The sequence below is a fragment of the Megascapheus bottae genome, chromosome 32, assembly GCF_031878675.1.
Source record: "Megascapheus bottae isolate mThoBot1 chromosome 32, mThoBot2.hap1, whole genome shotgun sequence".
In the NCBI taxonomy this organism is placed as follows: Eukaryota; Metazoa; Chordata; class Mammalia; order Rodentia; family Geomyidae; genus Megascapheus; species Megascapheus bottae.
In genome coordinates, this window is record NC_143540.1 from 6,747,292 (window position 1) to 6,760,939 (window position 13,648).

The 13,648-nt window shown below is 40.2% G+C and overlaps 1 protein-coding gene across 8 annotated transcripts in view; it reads right to left on the reverse strand.

Annotated features, from left to right (window-relative positions):
• Positions 1–13,648, reverse strand: part of Dock3 (dedicator of cytokinesis 3) — a 150,544-nt gene that overhangs the window by 30,291 nt on the left and 106,605 nt on the right. For 7 of the 8 annotated variants that reach the window (XR_016533464.1, XR_016533463.1, XM_090323338.1 and 4 more), the window contains exons 27-35: positions 11,853–11,951; positions 9,984–10,078; positions 7,427–7,502; positions 6,939–7,039; positions 6,638–6,696; positions 5,151–5,299; positions 3,056–3,141; positions 528–554; positions 312–407 (exon numbers count right to left, since the gene is read on the reverse strand). Coding sequence is in view for 6 of the 8 variants with exons in the window: in XM_090323338.1 (XP_090179464.1) it covers positions 312–407; positions 528–554; positions 3,056–3,141; positions 5,151–5,299; positions 6,638–6,696; positions 6,939–7,039; positions 7,427–7,502; positions 9,984–10,078; positions 11,853–11,951 (788 nt within the window). In the remaining 2 variants the exon portion in view is untranslated. The remainder of the gene's footprint in view (positions 1–311; positions 408–527; positions 555–3,055; positions 3,142–5,150; positions 5,300–6,637; positions 6,697–6,938; positions 7,040–7,426; positions 7,503–9,983; positions 10,079–11,852; positions 11,952–13,648) is intronic. The other variant, XM_090323337.1, reaches the window with a different exon arrangement.

Below are 13,648 nucleotides of genomic sequence, written 5' to 3' on the forward strand. Positions count from 1 at the left end.
TGTCCTGAATGCATGGGTCTATATCTTGGGGAGTTCCTGGAAGCCTTGGTCTGCTCTTGAGGAAAGGTGCGCTGTCTCTTATCACTGGCAGATTTCAAATGGCTGGTAATGGCATCTACAGCAGAATAGTCTTCTGTATGAAGGACATATGACCTTACTAAGTAGCCTTGAACTCAAGATCCTCCTGCCTCAGCCTCCCCCTTGCTGGGATTAGAGGTATGTCTAAACGTGGTCTGTTTAGACAATGGAATACCCTTGTGGGTGAGGATACCATACTAATGAAGAGACTGATTAGGTGTCTGAAAAAATACCTGTAGTCAAGAAGGCGTTCCATGAGGCGGGTTACTGAGGTAACAAAGGAAATGCCCGTCTCACGCCACGTTTCCTGTTCAACCTTCTCCAGCAGGCTATTGAAACAAATGGAGCAAAAACAATTCATGAGCTATTTCTGAGTACAAGAGTGAGGTCTAAGAGCCTGTGAGGACTGTGATCAATCTGGAGACAGATTTGCCACACTGCAGTCTTACCTGGGGTATGGCCCAAACAGCTGGGTTCTACTCCATGAAGCAGAAAGTAAAGACAAGGAGGTTATTGAACTGGACACAACAACGAGCACATCTATTTCCTTGTATATGTCCCTAGGGATACCACTGAGGTGGAGGTGTGTGTGGTCCAAAGCCCCAACCTCTTTAGACATAATATGTAGAGGTCTGTTGCCAAGGAACAGCTGAGTAAGATAGGGGACCATGGAAGAATATGCCTGGCTTTTACAATTGCCTAACTGCCTCTATGGCCCAGAGGGACCCTCAGCAAACAGTCAAACCAACCTCTTCATATAAGTCAAGAGTAGGATCCTTACCAGCCTCTGTTGCACACAATGAGTGACAGAGAAAAAGTCCAGGAGCTACACTCAGTCAAACACCCTTTCAAGGGATAGTGCCAAACAAACCAGTATATTGGCCAAGTCATGTTTTCAACCCCGTCTGTCTCATGCTCCTGTTCCCTGGAAACAAGTCTCTGCTTCACCATCATGAAGCCTGGCTTTTGAGATCCTTTGGTCTCTTTGAGGGGAGGATGACCTATTTCTGCTTGCTCTAATAATGAGCTGAAGTCCAGGTCTCACGCCACACAATGATTCCTAATTCCTTTTCATACTAGAGTCACTGTCACTTCTGGATGGAGGCCATCACTGAGGACTCAAACACATGAGTGATATTAATACTTTTCTGTGATACTTATTTCCTTGCACAGACCATATACCTAGGCTAAAGTTTCAAGAAATGAGGTTTTCCCATGTGATCTATTTTGCTGGATAGAGAAGGAAAGACTATCAATTCCAGTCTCTGAGCTGCATGACTTAAACTGGTCCACAGAGCTCTCCAGTCCTGGATGACAGTGAGCTTAGGGAATGCTGGATATACGATCCGTCAGCAGTGCTTTCATGCCCTTTGCATGTTAATGGCTTTGAGAAGTCCTTCAGTATAGCAGCTTGTTCACGTTTAACTGTCTTTTCTAATCAAATTAGCCCATGATTCATTTTTTCAATGTTTCTATAAATGTCTTTTCAAGATGTAAACTGGAAAATGCTACTTCAGGTTGTCAGTGGTCTTTGTTTCTCAGAATGACTGTCAAAGGAATGGTTCAAGTGGTGGAGTTGTCTGCCTAGCACGCCAGAAGCCCTGAGTTCAAACTCAAGCAAATGGTATTTGTTCGTGTAATTAGTAACTGTGGTTTTTATGTTTTCCTTTGTAGTGAAATTATTTACTAGTGCCTTATTTCTACAAATAGAAACATCTTCAGTTAAAGGAAACAGTAAAGGATTCATTTCATAAATTATAATTATTTAAATGTCAATAATTCATTAAATAAACCTTAAAAAGTAAGATAAATTAAGAATTTTCCTTCTTGGGGCTGAGAGTTTGGCCTAGTGGTAGAGTGCTTGCCTAGCATGCATGAAGACCCAGGTTCGATTTCTCGGTACCACATATATAGCAAAAAGCCAGAAGTGGTGCTGTGGCTCAAGTGGTAGAGCCCTAGCCTTGAGAAAAATCCAGGAACAGTGCTCAGGCCCTGAGCCCAAATCCAGGACTGGCAAAAAAAAAAAAGAATTTTCCTTCTTGAAACTAGAAGATCTGGATCATCCTTTCAGAGGAGTTACCTTTTACTAGCCAGGCAAGTGAGACTTGCAAGCACTTCTGTAAGCCAGGCTCATCACCTCTAAAGCGGGAAGGATGAGAATCTTTCTCTGCTACCCTTACAGGTGGGTTCTAAGCAAACACTAGTATTTTTTTTTACTGAAAAAAAAAATACTTTAGAAATTTGTCTTCAAAATGGTATTCAAACAGAAAACATCAATGCTGCAAATGAGGATATGCTAGAACTTGAGATTTCATTTTTAGAACTTGAGATTTTCTTTTTAGAGAGCTAGAAGAGCGACATCACTGTAAATGGGAGGCCACAGTTTCTCCCTCTTTGGATCTTAAGCCTTACAAAACTTGCCTCAAGGCTGTTAGCTTCCATCCACACCAGAAGGAAACTACAAGCAGCGGTCCTGGGGGAACCTCGACACCAGTTAATACTACCTCATTTCACTAGAAAATGGCCTGGTGAGATGATCTAAATAATTCAAGACTCCACGGTAGTATTTTTCCCAAGCCAACTGCAATGTCTTACGAAGCAGGGCAAACAGGAGCCCTTCTTTTAGAGGAGAATTGTAATCTTTTCCCAGAAATGTCAGTACAGTGCACTAACCTGAGTCTCCATGAGTGACTGGCCTATGAGGACGCATTGCCTGTTGTAAAGATAAACAATGACTCCCTTCCTGTCATCTAGGTGCTGAGATATTGTTTCTTCTTAGCTCTTTAGGCTACTATGGCTATTCCCTAAAAGAGCTTGCTTTCTTGTTGACAGAAAGCAAGCCTGGCTACTACCAGGTTCCAGGTCTCTTCTCATACTCAACCTCTGAAGCCTGCCTAGCACAGGCAGGCTTCTAATCTTCACTGGCCCATTTCACTCACTCCCTACATTTGGGATTCCTGGGACTCGGGCAGCTTACAGCAGGCCGAAGAGCTCCCTGTAGCTCTCATCACCTTTCCCTTCTGACACCATGCTGTCCAGCTTGTCAATCAGCTCGGCCTCCACCTAGAAGAAAACAGACTTCATAAACACAAACTGAACTCAGAAAGAATGAGAAATCTTTAGTCACTTTGCAAGGTGAAGATCATGGGAAACTTTTTCACATTTGATTCTTGCTCCAAATGAATTCCAGGGAAAACAAGATGTCCTCTGCAACACCAAGAAACTACCTCCTCTCTCTCAGTTCAAGGCTTCTACCCCTAGTAGTTTAAGTAGGACACAGGACTAATTAAAATTTGAAGGTACTAAGTGCCTGTGCTTCCACCACTTAAGGCATGCTTCTAGACTCTTTTTCCATTTTTTTTCAAGGTAGGGACTCACTTTATGCTCAAGCCAGCTGGGCCTTTGAATCTCCTGCCCATGCTTCCCCATGCCACTGTGTATGACAGGAACATGCTACTGTATTCAGAACTGTGCTAATCCTGTAGCTGGGATAACAGGTATGTGCCTGCCAACATGCCCAGCCATGGGTTGCGATGAAGTCTCACAAACTTTTTGCCTGAGTTGGCCTCAAATTTAAATCCTCTTATTGTTCTCCCAAGAAGCTAAGATTACAGGCTTGAACCTCTGTACCTAGCTTACAGAAACTTTGTAATTGGATAGAATCTTTCAATTACTGCTCTTCTTCCTTGGGTTATTAGAGTCTTATCCACAAAGTCCTTGTGTATGCCTATATCTTAACGTATTTTTCCTATGTTTTTCTCAGTAGTTTCCAAGTTTCAGGTCTTATGTTAGGTCTCTGATCCATTCACAGTTAATTTTTATACAGAGTAATATCATATAAAGATATACAGTTTTCCCTCCTATGTGCATGTTTTTGTTTTCATTGTCAAGAATCAGGTAGCTGTAGCTGCTCAGATCAACAAGGAGAAATTCTCATATCACAAAACAGAACAAATCAAAGAGGACACTTTGTGTTGCTAGCAAATTATTTCTTTTACAAGCTAAGACTGATGTCCCTAACAATGGCCTGTATTGGTTTTAGTACTAATCCCTGAGGGTACAGATAAAAAGGCAGGAGTCATCTCCTCCACTTTAGTAGTGGCAGAAGAACTGCACAAGGGGACAGTATAAAGCACTTGGTCAGAATGATCTCCTGTATCCGCAGTCTGGGAAATCCTGGGCTACTCTACCTGGTCTGGCTCCAACCTTAGAAATGCCTTCACTAGGTGGGAGAAGACATAAGAAAGAGTAATAGGAGGGGCAAATTTGATCAAAGTACATTGTATGCATGGATGGAAATACCACAATGAAACTCCTTTGTACAATTAATATACGCTAATTAAAAAAAAGAGAGGGAAAAAGAAAAAAATAAATTGCCAACTTACTTTCCTTTAAAAAAAATGTCTGGACCATACAGTGGAGGAAGAACAACATGCTCCCAGGGCATCTCCTGAGTGAAACTACGAGGTACAGGCTTAGTTATTGTTTACTTCATCAAAAGTACCTTTCATGTGATGTCAGTCCCTCCCCCCCCCCTTTCTCTGTGTGTGTGCGTGTGTGTTTGAACTCGGGATTTTGTGCTTGTTAGGGAAGTGCGCTAACACTTTTGAGCCATGCCCCAGACCTCTTTGTGCTGTTTTCTTGAATAAGGCCTTATGCTTATGTCCAGGCTGCCATGGACCTCAATCCTTCAGTGTATACCTCCCCTTTAGCTGAATGACAGAGATGCCCTACCATGCCCAGATTTTATTGGTTGAGATGGTGGTCTTACTTTTTGCCCAAGCTGGTCTCAAACAGCCATCCTCCCAATCTTACTTCCCCAGTAGCTAGCAATACAGGTGTGATCCACCATCCTGGCTTTCCTCTGATCCTTTCCTTGTTTCTAACTTGATGAAGATAATTCACAAATCAGTTATGGCCAGCAAGCAAGGGAAAAGCCTTGAACAGGATTTAATGACCACAATACAGCCCATCACTACTGAAACCACAACCTGACCATTTGGGCCACCTGCCTGAGAAGAAGGGGTCCATTCCAGAGAATAACATTCTCAACACTGCAGGTATCATTTTACCTGTTTGAAGTTGCCATTTTTCCTCTGCTCCCAGTCCATCATGTCATGAAAGATGGGGATCATGATATTCCGCACTTCTGGCTGTGGGACCAGTGTTACACCCAAGAAAGGACCAATCATTCCGGGAATAAAGTGGATCTTATGTTCACCTGTAGAAAAAAACACAAAAAACCCAAACAAACAGGAATTAGTGCACTGCCTCTTCCATGGAAGATTAACAGGTGGAGCACAGCACATGGTATAATTTTTTCCGGGGCTGGGAATGTAGCTGAGTGGTATAGTGTTTGCCTAGCATAGCTCTGGGTTTGGTCATTGTCTCTTGAGTTTCAGCACTGAAAAAAATCCCTACTTACTCTGCTTCAGTTCTTTATAGACCAAGGAGAAGATAAACTGTGCACCAATACAATAATTGCTAGGCCAAATAAAACCAATTCTTAGGAACTAGACAATAGTTCCACTGAAAGCAGTAAGTTAATAATGACTTCATAGAGGCAAATATAGTGTCTTTTTAATTTCTTCTATTTTGAAAGCCTCACATAGAAATAGTGTACTTCCCGTGAAACAGTAATATTTTCTCAAGCTTCCTGAAGGAATGCTCAGATACCTATATTATCATGGGCTGGTCCATATCAGTCTGACATAAGGATGTTAATCAAGGCAAATTAAGGATTCTACCAGAAACATTGATCTGACAGCTTTTTTTTTTTTTTTTTTTTTTTTTTGGTGCCTGTCCTGGGGTTTTAACTCTGGACCTGGTGCTGTTCCTGAGTTTTAGTGCTGAAGGCTTGAGCCACAGTTCTACTTCTGGCTTTTTGATAGCTAATTCCAGATAAGAAGCTCATAGACTTTCCTGCCTGGGCCAGCTTCAAACTGAACTTCAGATTTCAGCCTTCTGAGTAGCTAGTATTACAGGCATGAGCCACCAGTGCCTGGCTTAATCTGACAACTTTAGATCCAAAGTAGGGACTATTTTAGAAACTGTGGAAAGGAGGAAAGCCAAAATCAGTGTTATTCATTGATTGCAACCCCATTCTTACATGTTCCTTCATGCAATATGTGTCAAGTACATGATATGAATAACAGAGATCCATGAAGTATTTCCACCTCTATTGAAATTCATAGCACTGTTCATGAGCCAGGTATCCTCACAATCTACAATTCTGAGCCTGTAGCATCTAGACTGGGAGATGAAAAACACAGACTATCTTATAAGCCGAGTTTCTCAAATTGGAAAAAATGTACTGGATACTTCTTTTTTCCCTTTGATTTTAGTTCTCAAAACAGAGACTGTACATAAGTAGTACTGAGATCTCATCTCTCAGCCAAATACTCTATGCCAAGAGCTTTATATCATCCATCTGAGGTGTTATGCTAAAAGTTATATAAGGATTTTGAGGCCTGAATTAACTTCCTAGGTGGAACTTATTAGTCTTTTTTTTTTTTACTCTACAGTATGTGGGAGAAAGCAATAGGGAGAAAAGACTTACCCAAATTCTGCCACATGCTGAATAGTTCATAAGCCATCATCACACGCATGTCCCCATACCTAGGAATAGTGACATGCGAGTCAACTGTTAGTAGAGGAAGGTTCAGAAAGACAAGCTAATGAGGCCAATATATCAGCACTATTTGTTTCTAATGTATCTCAAAATATTAAGCTATTTGACTCTTGAATGAATTTCTCACATTGGGAACCTACCAACCATAAGAACCTGAAGGATCCTGTTATGGAATGGTAGTCCCATCTGGGCAAGTGGCAGGAAGATGAACAGAGGATGTCTGACTTACTTATCTAGAATCTTCTTCCTCTTGGCTGAGGTGATGATTTCTAGCTGAAGGCTTGGCTGATTTATGAACAGAACTGCCAGACTAAAGTAAGAATTCCACACCTAGAGAGAAATAGAATAGTCACGTGACAGCCTATGTCCCTAACCTTGCAAAGTGAGTTATTAAGTACATCCATCTAGCACAGATTTTGTTTTATAACCTAAGCTCCTAATTTGTTTTCCTTTTTAAGTATCTTTGCAAACAGGGCTTTTATCTTTTTCTCTTTCTTGATTCCTGAAGCCAAAAGTGTTGGATCTGAACTAGAAAGCATATTCATAAATTTCTAGCTCTCAGCACTTCCAAAAGGGAGGCTCCTAAGTAATATTCTCATTATTGTAAAGTACAGAAACTATTTGATACTATGAATATATTAGTAAAGCAAAAAGCAATGAGCATTTTTTACATTTACTAGGGATTTCACAGTATTGGTGGATTTTGTGAGCTCCTACCTTGAAGTCAAAATCTGTCTCTGTGAAATTCTTGTGTAATGCAGAAGACAGGTACTGGACAGTAGTGACTATAATACTGAAACAAGTAAAAGCATTGGCAGAATTAAAAGACTAAATAATGGCATCTGATTGCTTAGCATCTGTGGCCTGTCAGCAAAATATCAACACAACTTGCTCCTATGTAAGATGTGACTATAAAAGTTAGAGAAGATAGTATATACAACACAGAAAACTAATCTTGGAAAAATACTCCTTACTAAGGTAGCATAGTATTTCACTGTGTCCTTGATATTACTTCTCTTTGGACTGTATAGTTCTTTAATATTTCTCCTAGTTCAAAGATTAATTTCTAGTATTTTGGAACCTTTGTATAATCAACACATATATGATCATTTTGCCGAATTTTGGGGCATAATTTTATTATTTTACTAGATAACAGGAGCTTATAGTTATTAAATAGTCCCTTCTGTCACAGAATTAGTATTTTTACCGATAAGTCATTTGCCCTTGATCTAGATTATTACTTTTTTTTTCTTTTTTTCTTTTTTTTTTTAATTGTAATTAGTAAAAGGGTTACATGATATTTGCCAGATAGAAGGTGCCTTAATTCACATACATTGATACCCTTTCACATGTCTTGGTACCCATTACCCTCCCCCCCACACCCCCCACTATCACTCTTTTTTTATCTGTCAGTTGTGAGGCTTAAACTTTGGGCCTGGGCACTGCTACTCAGCTTTTCAGCTCAAGGCTAGCACTCTACCACTTGAGCAACAGTGCCACTTCCAGTTTCTTTCTGGTGGTTTATTGGAGCTAAGAGTCTCACAGACTTTAGTGCCTGGGCTAGCTTTGAATCACGATCCTTAGATTTCAGCCTCCTGAGTAGCTAGATTTACAGGCGTGAGCCATTGATGTCTGGCTAGAGTATTACTCTTAATCTACTCTGGAAGGCGACTATGCTATAATTGAGATCATGGGGTGAAGCAGAAAGTAGAGTGGTATGGACAGTGAGGATTTGATAGCAGAGAGCCTGACTAAACAGTCTAAAAGGGGCCATATGAGCTTTAGTACACCAACAGAATAAAGTAAAGACAATACATTAGAGAGACTAGACCACCAGCAGAGGGGTGACAAAAATTAAAGGCAAAAGCTTTGAAAGAGGCTGTTCCTGAAGGACAGGCTGTGAAGCTTAAAGTGCTAAGAATGGAATTAGAGACAGAGATAAAGAATTCAGATGGAAAATCTAGTTTTTGAGCAAAGATCTGTACAAGTTTATAGTCATTCTCTTCTTATGTTCTGGACAAAACCCTTGTTGCAGTTTTTTTGAGGGGAAAGTATTCTATAAAAGGCACGAAGTGGCAATATCATGCTGGTTTGCTAATATATCTATAACAAAAAACAGCTTGGTACTGGCACAAGAACAGGCCTGAGGACCAATGGAATAAATAGAACTAAAGATCCAGAAATTAACCCACAGACCTATGGCCACCTAATTTTTGATAAGGGAGCCAAAAAAATAGGATGGAAAAAAAGACAGCCGCTTCAACAAATGGTGCTGGCAGAATTGGTTAAACACCTGTAAAAAATTTAAGTTGGATCCTTAAATGTCACCCTGCACCAGAATTCATTCCAAATGGATCAAAGACCTTGAAGTAAAGGCAGAAAACTTTACAGGAAGGAATAGGAGATATAGTAGGGCTCCTTGGCATAAGTTGAAACTTTCTTAATAGAGGACCAGAAGGGGTTGCATTAAATTACAGCGCTTCTGTATGGCAAAGGACATAGCTAGCAAGTCAAACAGAAAGCCTAGAGAGTGGGAGAAGATTTTCACTAGCCATACAACAGATAAGGGCCTCATATCTAAAATATACCTACAGCCCCAAAAAATTGAATTTCTCAAAACCAAGTCCTCAAAGAAACAACCATCCCATTAAAAGGTGGACTAAAGACTTAATGTTTAATCTTTCTATTTTCACTGTACAAAATATCTACCATGGGGTCAGGAATGTGGCATAGTGGTAGAATGCTTGCCTAGCATGCATGAAGCCCTGGGTTCAATTCCTTGGTAAACAGAAAAAGCTGGAAGTGGTGCTGTGGCTCAAGTGGTAGAGAACTAGCCTTAGAAAAGCTCAAGGATAATGCCCATGCTCTGAGTTTAAGCCCCAAGACTGGCAAATTCTACCATGTACATAGGCTCCATTTGTAAAATAAAAAACTTTATTCTTTTCTTCATTTGTCCTTAGAGCCAATGGCCAACGGTAAAGTCTTTCTGAATGCACCTCTAGTTTTTCCTTTTGCCAAATTGTCTTTCCTCTTAGTCTTGCCCTTTATCCTTTTCTTGGCCTTTATCTTTTTCTCATATTCATATATGCTCATATAACTCATATATATATGTATCATTTTCTCATATACACATATGCTCATATATACTCATATATATATATATATATGCATGTATACACACACACACACACACACACACACACACACATACACATGCGTGAGCGCTCCTTAATCTGAGAAGAGCTCTGCCATTAGAAGGCCCTTCATTACTCACTTGCTTGTAAGCAGCCGCATAACCATCCAGTCCCGAGGGAAGACACTCATCTTCATCAGGTTTCGGAACACACAGAAAATCTTCAGCAAAAATTCCTAACCACAGAGGAAAGAGAATCTTGAAATCAGCATGATAAACTTGGTAGACAGCTCGCCTAGCATGTGTAAGGCCTTTGGGTTCAATCCCCAGTACTGTCTAAAAACAAACAAAAAACTCCAAACCCAAATTCTGCCAAAAAATTAAAACAAAACAAAAAGCCAAACAATTCATGTACAAATGTTTTCAATAAGATTAACAGATACTGTCACTGAAAGGACATTTGGAAAAGAGGTTTCTCTAATAGAAGAGGGGGATTTTCCAAGCCCAGTGACTCCCCAGAAACTCTGAATAAGGAAGGATGAAATAAATTCTTAAGTAATCCATGAAAGAGGTATGCAAGTAGCAGGACATATAAAGATTTATTTAACACAGAAGACAAAGCAGGATTCAAAGAATGAGGAAAAAAAGCTAGCTGGGATGATGGGAACTTAAGGCTCAACTGGAGGTATTTATCAGGGTATTTACATCCCCAAATTGGGCAGGTTCTAGTTCAGAACTGGTTATCTGGAGGTATGGTTACCTAGCAACTACCCACTAATCTTGTTTTAACATTATCACATAGAGTCTGGCTTGGCCTTATAATTAAAAGATCTTCTGTTCTTTATGGTCCCCTTCTGCCACACACACTTTTTTTTTTTTTTAAGGTATTCTTCCTAGGTAACAGACACCAAGCAAACAAACAAACAAACAAACCAAACAGGGATTTTCTATTCCCAGACCTAATTACTCCTCTGAGGTGCTGTTTCTCATTTAACATCTCAAAAGAGAATGGAGGGTATTGAAAAAAAATACTGGTCTGTACATTGAGTGGCTGATTCAATATACTGTTCTAGTGATTTTTCAACCATATTTCCTGCTTCTCTCTCAGCTCCTGAACTTAGTTTAATCTTGTTATATTTTCAAACTTCGTCATCATCTTGCACTAGCTATCTTGTCTCATTATCGGCAGACATAATGGTGGCCAGAAGGCAGATAAACTCAAAGTGCTAAAAGAAGACTGTCAATCAAGAATGCTGTATCTATTAAAACTGTTATTCAAAAGAAAAAGAAATTAACACCTTCCTAGATAAATAAAACCCTATAAGAAAGAATACAGGGAGTTCCTTAAATTATTATAAAAGAATAATTTGAATCCACACAAGAATATTGAACACAAAAATGTTTTTTTTGTTTTGTTTTTTTGCCAGTCCTGGGCTTGAGCTCAGGGCCTGAGCACTGTCCTTGGACTTTCTCATGGCTAGAGCTCTACCACTTGAGCCTCAGCACCACTTCCAGCTTTTTTCTATGTATGTGGTACCAAGGAATTGAACCCGGGTCTTCATGCATGCTAGGCAAGCACTTTAACCACTAGGCCAAACTCCCGGCCCACAAAAAATGTTTTGAAGCCAGGCCCGGGTGGCTCACATCTATAATCCTAGCTACTCAGGAGGCTGAGATCTGAGGATCAAGTTTCAAAGCCAGCATTGACACTAAAGTTCTGAGATTCTTTTTGTGGGTCATGGGGCTTGAACCAGTATGTCCCAGAGTAGCCCCCCAAAAAGGCATATAGTTGTAGAGTGCCAATTTTCTGGGGCGTAGTTGTGAAGGGACATTATTAGTTTTTAGCTTCTGGAGGCTATATAATCATTCAGCTATAAGTTGGAGCAGGTGAATCTTATACTCTTGGCAATTGATGGTCATATGAACTCATTTACCTGACAGAGAAGAGCCTGTAGCAGTCTTGGCTGCACACTTCCTTTCCTGGGAGAAAAGCTAATGCTCTTTTCATACCTTGAGTTCATCTTTGCTCTGGAAGTTGTCCAGAAGGTGTTGGTAATGGGTATCACACATCTGACGAAGCAATGAGAGAAGACAGGATACATACTCGCCCTGGAGAAAAACCCGAAAAAAAGACAATGTAGCTAATCATTAAGGGTTCTGTTGCCACAGCACACGGAGGGCAAGGAGAGAAGGGAGGGTTTGAAATGGCCCCCAATGATCATGGAAGAAGGATGACAACTCTGGCTCTGAAAATGAGCTTTCTTTTCTGGAGGGTTTCAGAATCTTAATAAGGCCTTCTGCAACCTAGGACTACTTAAAAGCCTTAACTAACAACAAAGCAGTTTTAGGACCTCCTACACTGCCTCCCAGAGTTTACATGGAAAACTACAGTTGACAAATGGAACACAGCAGATCACCACAATTGAAAGGCAAAGGATCTCAATTGACCTTTTAGAGGCTTTAAGGCAAATAGAATCTTAAGGATATTTCTTCCAGTTGCTAATTTGGAATACATGGGAGCAAACTTTGCTCGAAGGACTCCAAATATGATCTTACGACCTTTTTAAATGGTCCGTCGAGTGTGGTTTCTTCCTAGCAGGCTGCCTCTTCAGGAGGAAGGGCAGAAAAAGAACTTCACTTGGATGACTTTTTAAATCCTCCCCAATTCATGAGAATTAGACAGTTCTTTTAGTCTCTCAACCCTTTTTACATCTCTAAAATCACTACACATATGTGTACAAAGAATATGTGCATATGAATTTCAGTTATATCTGCTAGCTGAGCATAAGAAGCCATAATTCATTTGTGAGGAATGGACGGGTTAATATATGTAAAGCATTGTAACACAAAGTCTAGTTAAAAAAAGAACCAATAAGTTATCATTATTATCCTCATTGTAACTTACATGAAGTGAATGACTTCATTTGTAATTGTTCAAGTACTTAAACCAGATACTTAGTAAGTACCACACTAAGTGTTGGTTAGAAGGCTGGGTTACCAGGACATGGGAAACATGCTTTTACCTACAGCAAGAGTGCTTGCAACTGGGACTCCTTCAAGGAATACTCTTCCTAAGCTCAAAACACCCACCTGCTCCAGGCACTCTATTTGCTCTCCCTATCACTGCTGGAGCTTGGCTTGATCCCATAGAAGGTTTTCTTCCCAGAGAACACTCTGCAATATCTCATCTGCCAACTGAAAGATTTCATACAAACTGTTTATCATGTTACCATATCAGGGTTGAGAAATCCATTCTAGGTAGGAGTGAGGGCGGGGATCCAGGGTGTTATCTCTATCCCTTCTGAGAGTCTTTGTCAGCTTATCTCTTTCCTGATTAGATAATACAAAATCATCATTCATGCAGTCATCATTACTTCAATTGCAATGCCTGAGCAATTCTATCTCTTTACATTTTTCTTGATACTCTAAATTTAGAGACAAGACACTATGGACAAAAACAACTAGTTTGTAGGTACAAGAAAATTCTGAGAAAATTATTCTAGCCTTTGCATCATTAGGAGAGTCTGTATAAAGGGATTCCTAGAAGGAGCACCTACTTGTCACCTTCAACCTGTTACTACATCTTACTATTTCCTTGCTTCATTACAATTTATAGAAAATGACTTGGCATAACAGCAAAAGCCAACAGAAACAGAGAAGAAGAACAGGTCAGAAATACTCTCTGAAGCTGTCCTATAGTAGACTCCTTCAAGTACTTTTGAGGCATGACATTAGAGCTTTCAGAGTAAAGAGGAGAGTCAGGTTCAGGAAGAGGGTACCATGCAGGAGGCAGGCTGAAATAAGGG